Genomic DNA, 9,753 nt, shown 5'->3' with positions numbered 1-9,753 from the left:
TTTTTAAAATACATTTAAAAATCATTAACCAGTTTTCCTGGATTAAAAAAAGTCCCTGTATTTATATTTGATGTATGTTGACTCCACTCCGCCAGGGGGCGACACCGACGTGACCTCACGTAATTGCGTCAGAGGTGAAAGGTCGTGAGTCTGACAGCGCCACATGTATATTGTTGTGTTGTTGATGCTGGACATTTAAAAGGTTTTATTTCTTCAAGGTGTCTCTTCTCGGTGGGTTTTTATTGTTTTCTTGTGACATTAACAGGTTTCATAGCTGTTATATTCCGTTAAAACAGCTTAGCTTCATTAGCTAGCATGACCAGTTCTATTTTCGGACAGCATGCACACTTTTATTTTAAAATACCATTAGTTTTGTGAGTAAATCGTAACGTGAAAGTACATGTAAACTAACACTGCACTGTTATCGTCGGTTTATGTATTGATTTCTGTTATTGATGCCGTAAATGAAGCATTGGAAGAGCGTAAAGAAAGTAGTTAACGTCTTAGTAATCTATTAAAATAACTCTGTAATTGAAAACATGTTAATGAACTTTTAAATCGTTGCATAGGGGCGTTAAAAGTTGTTGTATTAACAGGGAGAACACACTGTTTTTTCCCTTATTAATGCTATGCTGATGTATCACCCAGCTCTGTCTGTCTATGGTTTCATCACATGGTTGCTGTTTCGGGTCTTTTGCAGCCTTTGGGTCCAGACTCAGGTTCAGTGTGTGTTCTCCGTCCTGTCCTGAGGTGACATGAGGAACCTGAAGCTGCTGAAGAGCCTGCGCAGCTCGGAGCTGCAGGGTCCAGGCTCCCCGCAGTTTTTCTCTGTGCGGGCCGACACCGGCTCACTGCTGGTTGCCTCTCAGTACTCCATCACAGAGTATGACCCCCGGACTGGCCAGGTGAGCTGGTGATGATATACTGTACTTGTCTCTTGTGAAATCAGTGCTCAAGACTTTGCTGGTTGTTAGTTTTTATTCTATTTAAAAGCACACTAACTCTGTTCCTCATTAAGTTTAATTCACTCATCTTTAACTTTCCTCCATCGTCTCCTGCAGGTGGTCAGTGAAGCCTCGCTGACAGCGGATCGGTTTCCTCCCGGAGGATGGCAGCGGGTGTGGTGGTAGGACTGCAGGACCTGGCTGAACTCGAGTCGGCGTGTTTGGCCACAGCTGGTGGTGACGTCGTCCTCTTCAACCTCAACACGTGCCAGGTCAGCAGCTCTAAGAGAACTGGAAAGTGAGGACATTTTGTCCGGTCCTCATTTCTTCAAAGTGCTGCTTGAAGGATAAAAATATGCTCAGGTTTTGATTTAAGATGAGGATAAAGGACGAAGGAATGCGTTATGTCACAAAATATCTGTGATCATGTTCCACAGTTGGAGTGTGTTGGCAGTGTGGACAGTGGTCTAACATCGATGAGCTGGAGTCCTGATGAGGAGCTCGTCATTCTCACCACCGGTCAGTATTTTAAACAAATGCTAAAAACTTTTTATTCATACGATTGTAACTGAATTATTCTGAATCGGCAGTTAGAGAGATTGTTCTGAATGAACAAATGAATAAATCAGTAATTATTTGTGCTCACAGGTCAGGAAACAATCATCATGATGACCAAAGACTTTGAACCGATCACTGAGGTCGGAATCCACCAGGACGACTTTCGGTGAAGGTACAGTGGCTCTAAATGGACTGTGCTCAGATCAGTGAGGGTCATGAGATGATTTGTGGAATGTAGAAATATTTGTAAAATGACGATGATCCTCTGTATGTGTGTGTTTTTCAGGAAAGTTTATCACAGTGGGCTGGGGGAAGAAGGAGACTCAGTTCCACGGCTCAGAGGGGAAACAGGCAGCGCAGAGGAAGATCCAGGTCAGTGTTCAACTTCAGGAAACGCCAGAGTTTTTTTTAAATGGCTGACGAGTAATGAAATAATCTTCTGAATGATGTAAACTTGTAACACAGGAGGTGCAGCCAGCCTCCGGGTGGGACGACCGCAGGCCGCGGGTGACGTGGCGAGGTGACGGTCAGCTGTTTGCTGTCAGTGCCATCTGTCCTCAGACTGGAGCCAGGAAGGTCCGGGTGTGGAACAGAGAGGGTGTCCTGCAGGCCACCAGTGAGTCCATCAACGGCCTGGAGCAGGCGCTCTGCTGGAAGTAAGAGCGATGATGAAGCAATTTTCTTTTTTTTAAAGCTTAAGTTTGGGATGTTTTCCTTGTGAAGAACTCTATTAATGTGTGAAAGAATATGGTGTATTTGCTGAACAGGTACTAACTTACATTAAAGAGTAGGCAGTGTTAGCAGTTGCCTGGATGCTAGCTGGTTTGGACTGACTCTTAAATCTTCTCCTTGGGTTTCAGACCCTCCGGCAGCCTGATAGCGAGCACTCCAGCGTCACCCCAACAAACACAGCGTGGTGTTCATGGAGAAGAACGGACTGCTGCACGGAGACTTCACCCTGCCCTTCAGCAAAGACCAGGCCAAGGTATTTCAGATATAAAACCATCAGCAGGCAAAGATCAGTGGTGCAGTTTGATTATTCCGAGGACAGTAATATCAGATCATTACACTGACGTGTGTGTTGTAGGTGAAGGAGCTGCTGTGGAACAGTGACTCCACAGTTTTAGCTGTCTGGTTGGAGGACATGACTGCTGGAGAGGACGGACAGGTCAACACCTACAGTAAGCTCAGCCAAAGTTGAACTCTGATGTGTAATAACATTATTGCTGCCTGCCTCAGTATCTGTTTTTAATACTAACACTAGGAGTCACTAAAGTCTTCCTTTGTCCTTATTAAATAATCAGTTATTGAATGAATGAAGAAAATATTTATCCAGATCAGATGTGTTTCATGAGTCGTGTGGTGAACTCACGTTAAACTTGTTGATGCTCCCTCTGCAGTCCAGCTGTGGACAGTAGGGAACTACCACTGGTATCTGAAGCAGAGCCTGGACTTTGGCAGAGACCCTCAGAAGGTTCCGGTCTGTGTCTGTTGGGACCCTGAGCGTCCCCTTAAGCTCCACCTGGTGACACGCAGCTGGACCAGCATCACCTACGACTGGGGCTGGACGACGGAGCGCAGCCCGGGCTGGACGCCGCTGACAACGCCAACGTGGCGGTTATAGACGGAGGTGAGGACCGATGAGAGGAGGTGGAAGTGTACAGTGATTCAGCGTGGTGTTAATATTTATCTGATGCCCCTCAGATAAAATCCTGGTGACGACCTTCAGGCAGTGTGTGGTCCCTCCTCCCATGTGCTCATTCGAACTCCAGCTGAAGTCACCAGTCAACCAGGTGACCTTCCTCTGCCGACCTCAGAGGACCAATCAGCTGGCAGCATTCACCGCTAGTGGACAGATCTCCGTCTACAGCCAAGGTGGGTTATGCACTGTTAAAGTAAAGTAAATGAAATGTGGTTTGTTGGAATATTGAGTAGAGGAGGAGAATTTCTCTTTTGTTTAACACCTTTTCAAGTGAGAACTAACTAACTAAAGAAAAAAACCTGTATGTTATTCTTTTATTTCACCAACATATTTTCTTATTAAATCAGATTCAGGAGACCAGGCTGACAAAACAGCTGATGGGTTTAGGATTATATCTCGTCCCCTCGTCCTCCAGAAAACCTTCAGGTAACACAACAACCAACGATGCACCTGACTGTGTGATCCTTGTAGTCTGGCAGCTAATTGCCTGAGCTTCACTTGCTCAGCCTGATTCGTGGTTACTTCAGTAATTTGAAGTATATTTTACTTTCCCCTGGTGCTCTTTTTTCATTGTTTATTTTGTTTTCTCGAGTCATTCTCCTCCTTGTTCGTCCTGCAGTGTAGCATCTCTCCAGGACGACCCTCTCTCCCTGCGGCAGCTGCTGTGGCTGGAGGATGAGCTGTTTTTAAGTGTCAGCCCTGGTCTGCTGCCGACCTCCTCCACCCTGCAGATCCTCTGCCCTGCTCAGGACGCTAGTGACTCGCTCACTGTCAGGTCAGCAAACTCAACTCATCTATGTCCTGCAGAGCTTGTAAATAAATGTGATGATGCTGTAATGAAGCTTTTTAATGTTGCTATTTGTGCCCCAGGTCTGAGATAGAGGTGGACGGTGTTGTGGTCAGTGTGGTTCACTGTCCTCAGACTGGCACTGTGGCCCTACAGCTGGAGGACGGACAGATCAGGAGAGTGCTGTGGGGTCAGTAAACGACACTTCTGTCTGCTTTTTCAAGCTAAGAGATGTTTATTTGAAAAATTGACAAAACGGCTAAAATCAGATATCCACACGGGACAAATGACTGGAATAAAGTCTGACATTTTCTTCCATTTTTTCCTGTTTAATTTCTCTGCACATGTATTGATGCTTTTCTCATGAGAATTGTTTTTCATTTCTGCCCAGACTGTCCTGAACCATCAGTGGAGGTTTGGCGTGACTCCAGTGGATGTCATATCAACTTCCCTGTTCCCTGCGTTACAGACGGCCCTCTGCAGCATCAGTGGGGAGGTACAAACATACTGACTCATACTTACATGATTAATCATAAGTGAGTTCTTCTATGCAAAACGCATGTTTCTCTTCGCTTTGCCTTTACGTCCTCAGGAATATCTGCTCGGCCTGACAGACAGATCGCACCTGTACGCTGGAGACACAGAGGTATGCTGTCTAATTTGTTTCTCCAGCTCTCAGTGTGTTCGTGGGGAGACAGGAAGAAACATGGCTTCTGGGATATGTGTTCATTTATGTCTGCTTCTCTCTCAGCTGGCCTCCAATGTTTCTTCCTTCGCCATTTGCAACGACTTCCTCCTCATCACCACACACTCCCACACCTGCCGCTGCCTCCAGCTGAGCACCCTCACTGTCAAAGGTAAGATGGAGACACATTAAACACACATTAACATTTGTACTGTGTGTAATGTTGTCGCTGGTATATGTAATGGTGCAGCTGAGTCAAATGACCTTTGTCGTGACAGGGCTGCAGGCGGCTTTGGCCTCAGATGCAGGTCAGAATGACGAGACGCTGCGTCGGGTGGAGAGAGGATCCAGGATCGTCACCGTAGTGCCTCAAGACACCAGAGTGATTCTACAGGTCACTGTCACTACTTTCACTGTTTGTACTGTGAAAACCAGTTTAGAGGTATTTACTGTCTGATTCATTCTGGTTTGTGTCCAGATGCCTCGTGGGAACCTGGAGACTGTACATCACAGAGCACTGGTGTTGGCTCAGCTCAGGAAGTGGTTTGACAGGTGAGTTTTCTTCCATTATTGAATCTGGTCTTAACTACACCACAGCCATCTGTAGCCTTATATATCCAAGTTTTACATACAAACATGATCTTCTTAACCTGTGAAGATTATATGCAAACTAATATCTGGAGCTCAGTCCTACATGTTGTTTTCTGTTTTTTTCAGTTTGAGGTTCAGAGAAGCCTTTGAGTGTATGAGGAAACTGAGGATCAACCTGAACCTCATCTACGACCACAACCCCAAGGTTTGTATCAGTTTTTAATGTGGAGAGCTTTAATTTAGTTCACAACAAACAGGTAATAAAATGTTCACAGGTTCATTAACAAAAAAGCACTGATTTCTAAAGTAAATAAACACATACTGTGCATCTTCTAAAAGATAGAGTGCATTAAGAACAATAAATATATTTTCCTTGTGCAGGTTTTCCTGGAGAACATAGAGACCTTCATCACACAACTCAACTCCATCAACCACATCAACCTCTTCCTCACTGAGCTCAAGTAAGACTTTGTCAGAGCTGAGATTTTCACATTTAAAAACCTCTTTAAATACATGCATTTTTCTTTGGTACCCAGGGAGGAGGATACAACCAGCAGCATGTACCCCCGACCTGAGAGCAGCCCGGTGCAGCCTCAGCCTGCCCCTGGGCAGAAGAAAGTGGATGTGGTCTGTGATGCTTTACGGACCGCCATGGAATCAATGGATCCAAACAAGTCAGTGACATTACTATTAAAGTCTTTAGACATACATTTACAGCAACACTTAGATCCCTCGATAGCATTCTCCAGGAGAGAATACAGCGATTAGGTCAGAAATATGCTGTGACTTTATCATTTGACTTCACCAGTGGAACATAAAACGATCATGGTGTTCTCCGTCCAGGTTCTGTTTGTCGATACTGACGGCTCATGTGAAGAAGACGGTTCCAGAGCTGGAAATCGCTCTGCAGAAAGTCCACGAGCTTCGAGGTGAGCACACACACACACACACACACACTGCTTTCATGCTCAGTCATTGCATCATTAAGTGTGTGTGTATTGGTCCAGAGAACCCTCCTGAAGCTCCAGGTGCTGTGAGCGCTGAAGAGGCGTTGAAGTACCTCCTCTTCCTCGTCAACGTCAACGACCTGTATGAACACTCTCTGGGAACGTATGACTTCGACCTCGTGCTCATGGTGGCCGAGAAATCCCAGAAGGTACGGGACGAGCCAAACGCATACAAACACAACCATGGTCCTTTATTACACACAAATACAATTACAAGCTGTAACTGCTGGATGAATTAAGCATCATGTTGTCATTCATTTCTGTTTGAACCCCTGCAGGACCCCAAAGAGTACCTTCCCTTCTTAAACATGCTGAAGAGTCTGGAGCCAAACTACCAACGTTACACCATCGACAAACACCTGAAACGCTACAAGAAGGCCCTGATTCACCTCAGCAAGTGTGGTCAGTCCCATTTGATCCAACTCACAGCCTCAGTTATCCATAGATCATTTTAATAACAAGTCATTTATTCCACTTTATGTCTACAACGATTTGTAAGTCTTCTCTTAACCAACAGGAACTTTTACAGAATGGATCTCCCACAATTTAGAAATGTTTAATGATGCATCTTAAGATCATTGGCCATTAAATCTTCCTCTCAACGATCTGGTATTTTGTGTTCAGGAGAGGAACATTTTCTTGAAGCTCTGCAGCTGGTGAGGGAGCAGAAACTCTACACCGAAGCTCTGAGACTGTTCACAGCGAACAGCGCTCAGTACAAGGTACAGACACAAACACCCCCGGTGCTGTTTTCATCTGTCAGTCTCTGAGTTTGTCACGTGCAGTAATGAAGAATAAGTTACAATAAAACACATCTCCACTGGACCACAGAAAGTCGGCACAGTCATCGTTACAGAATATTAACATTTGCTCACCAAGCTGCACATGAAACCTGAGTTCCACCTCCTGAACTTTGACCTTTGACCTCCAGGCTCTGAGCTGTGCCTATGCTGAGCACCTAGTGGAGCAGCAGCAGGCGGAGCAGGCCGGCCTGTTGCTGTGGCGATGCGGAGAGTCAGTCAGCGCCCTGCAGGCGTTCGCCAGCAGCTCCAGCTGGAGGAACGCCATCTGTGTGGCTCAGCAGATCCCGCTACCGCCTGACCAGTTAGCTCTGCTGGCCCGGGACCTGGCAGGTAACCACGGCAACGTGATGTCAGACTGACAGACAGAAAGGCAGCTGTGTGCATCCTCACATATAAATCCTAAATTTCGTTTCTGCTTCCCTCCCTCAGAGAAGCTGACCGAACAGCGGCGGTACTCAGAAGCTGCTTTGCTGTTGGACCAATACGCCAAAGTAAGATCCTCTGCAGCAAAGAGCAGCTGCTTGAGCAAAACAAAACTCCCTGTCCCTGTCCACCACTGAAGGTCTGTGTTTTTGTTTCCAACAGGACTGTGAGGAAGCCATCTTGGCTCTGATCACTGGTGCAGTCTGGGAGGAGGCACTTCGATTGGTTAGTGATCTTTTCCTTTTCACTTTTTAAAGATTTCTGTCATTATCTTTTTTTAAAAGCTTTTTCTTAAACCTGTTAAATTCAGTGGTTTTCTTGTGAAAATTGTCAGACTGAAGCACAATCCTTTTCTGGATTCTTTGCATGTGTGTGTGTGTGTGTGTTTTTGTCTTCTTCAGATTTACATGCACAACAGGCAAGACATCACTGAAACCAACCTGAAACCTGCTCTGTTAGAAGGTAAGAACAGTTCAGCAGTGTGTTCACATTTCAGAAAAAGGGAGAAAAATGAGGAGAGAAGCCAAACGAGCCTGAAACATTCTGATGGAGGACAGTAGTCTTGTTGTGTTTGTGTGTTGTTCTAATGTTGTCATGTTGTCTTGTATCAGCGGTCAACACCCAGACTGTCTTCCTGGAGGCTCAGGTAGCGACGTTCACGCGGCACAGGACCCGACTGGCTGTGGTTCGAGAGCAGAAAGAGAAGGCCAGACTGGAAATGCTGGGTGAGAAGTACTTAACATGTTTGATTGATTTGAACATGTTATGATTTTATGTATCGTCTGTCTCTTAAAGTCTATTTAAACCTACATTTTCCTCCATGTTGTCTATCAGATGAGGACGGTCCAGACTGTCCTGACGCTGAGCTTTACTCTGAAGCCAGCAGTGTGATGACCGGCTCCAAATACTCCCAGAGTAACTCCCGCATCTCCTCGTAAGACAAATCCTGGTGGTTTCTGCATTGTAAATGTGCGGCCCATGTGATAAATGATTTCATTTTGGTTTTTGTTCTCGGTCTGTTTGCAGGAGATCATCAAAGAACCGGAGGAAGGCCGAGCGGAAGAAGCTCAGTCTGAAGGAAGGAAGCCCGATGGAGGACAGAGCGCTGATGTACGCCCTGGGTGAGATCATCACCACTGTGGACAAGATGAGAGGTACACACCTAAACAACATGAGGCTCTTAGTGTAGCAGCTAGGGATGATGGGAAATGATGTCCTGCTTTGAAAACCTGCCCTCACAAAATCTAATCTATGCTGAAATATTTAGTCCTACTTCAGAGCAGTTTACTCTGTTACAGTGGTAATTTGTTCCCCTCACAGAGGAAGTGCACAACCTGCTGAAAGCCCTGGTGCTGTTCCAGTTTGACAAACAGGCAGAGAAGCTGCAGCTGGCCTACGAGGGCGCTCTGCAGATGATGGAGGCAGCAGTACCTGAGGTGTGGCCAGAAGGCCTCCAAAACAACCAAGCTCCGGTAACTAGAATACCAGAAATGATCATTATAACATCAGTAATATGTCTTCACATGTTCTTGTGAAATGTTCAATTAGTTTTTATTTGTTGATTGTTGTGATTGGTTTAACATCTTTGGAATCACAGTGATAGTTTAGTTAAATCAGAATCAAAAGACAGTGACAAGACAGCAGAAAATAAATCACACTTTTTCTATTAACTAAAAGGGAATAATAACCTGCACCTGGACCAACAACACTAAACAACAAACACTAAAAACAAAGCTAAGAGTCAAAATACATGCACGCATTCTGGGAATGTATGGCGTGCAGGAATGCAGCATTGTGTTTATGTATTATTAAGATTGTCACATTTTTTGTAATCAGATTTTTTTATTTAACTCTCATCTCATTCCTGTTTTTCAGCTCACTGGGCCAAACTCGACTGCAAACAGCATCATGGCTTCTTTCCAGCAGCAGCAGAGACCTGCAGCTTCACAACCAGGTCAGCAGCATTCATCGTGTTAAATGAGTTTTTGTCATCTCATTATCTTGTATTTTCTGTTTCCACGACTTTATTTTATTCTTTTAATGCATATCTGGCCTCTGAACAAACAGCATTTCATTTCATTTTTTCTTTGTAGATGCTGAGGTCATGGCGCCACCAAAGATGAGAAACGGTGTCAAGTGGAAACTCTCTATTCTTAAGTAGTTTATTTCTAATGTTTTTAAATGTAAAGTCAAATGTTAATTATGTAATAAATAAAGATTCAGTTCATGTCTTACCATATTCTCTGGAGTTGA

At 44.9% G+C, this 9,753-nt stretch overlaps 2 protein-coding genes across 2 annotated transcripts; both read left to right on the top strand.

Annotated features, from left to right (window-relative positions):
• The first annotated feature begins 106 nt into the window (after positions 1 to 106).
• On the top strand, positions 107 to 1,707 carry LOC108885309 (elongator complex protein 1-like). Its single transcript, XM_051072565.1, is given in 7 exon segments — positions 107 to 231; positions 701 to 905; positions 1,062 to 1,091; positions 1,093 to 1,116; positions 1,118 to 1,216; positions 1,382 to 1,463; positions 1,593 to 1,707. Coding segments are annotated over 6 exon segments (465 nt in total). The 5' UTR covers positions 107 to 231; positions 701 to 755; the 3' UTR covers positions 1,673 to 1,707.
• Positions 1,708 to 2,009: 302 nt separating this feature from the next.
• Positions 2,010 to 9,739, top strand: elp1 (elongator acetyltransferase complex subunit 1). Its single transcript, XM_018679606.2, is given in 32 exon segments — positions 2,010 to 2,158; positions 2,363 to 2,487; positions 2,590 to 2,683; positions 2,903 to 3,088; positions 3,091 to 3,132; positions 3,207 to 3,377; positions 3,552 to 3,630; positions 3,824 to 3,979; positions 4,075 to 4,181; positions 4,383 to 4,456; positions 4,458 to 4,487; positions 4,584 to 4,637; positions 4,743 to 4,848; positions 4,955 to 5,070; positions 5,155 to 5,228; positions 5,394 to 5,472; positions 5,649 to 5,728; positions 5,804 to 5,941; positions 6,111 to 6,196; positions 6,275 to 6,423; positions 6,553 to 6,676; positions 6,899 to 6,996; positions 7,206 to 7,407; positions 7,507 to 7,568; positions 7,663 to 7,725; positions 7,902 to 7,962; positions 8,112 to 8,225; positions 8,335 to 8,434; positions 8,527 to 8,654; positions 8,821 to 8,972; positions 9,376 to 9,454; positions 9,594 to 9,739. Coding segments are annotated over 31 exon segments (3,135 nt in total). The 5' UTR covers positions 2,010 to 2,158; positions 2,363 to 2,424; the 3' UTR covers positions 9,662 to 9,739.
• Positions 9,740 to 9,753: the final 14 nt, after the last annotated feature.

The sequence above is a fragment of the Lates calcarifer genome, linkage group LG8 (genome assembly GCF_001640805.2).
Source record: "Lates calcarifer isolate ASB-BC8 linkage group LG8, TLL_Latcal_v3, whole genome shotgun sequence".
Lineage (NCBI taxonomy): Eukaryota > Metazoa > Chordata > Actinopteri > Centropomidae > Lates > Lates calcarifer.
The sequence above is the reverse complement of the archived record's forward strand: the minus strand, read 5'-3'. Positions and strand labels throughout refer to the sequence as shown.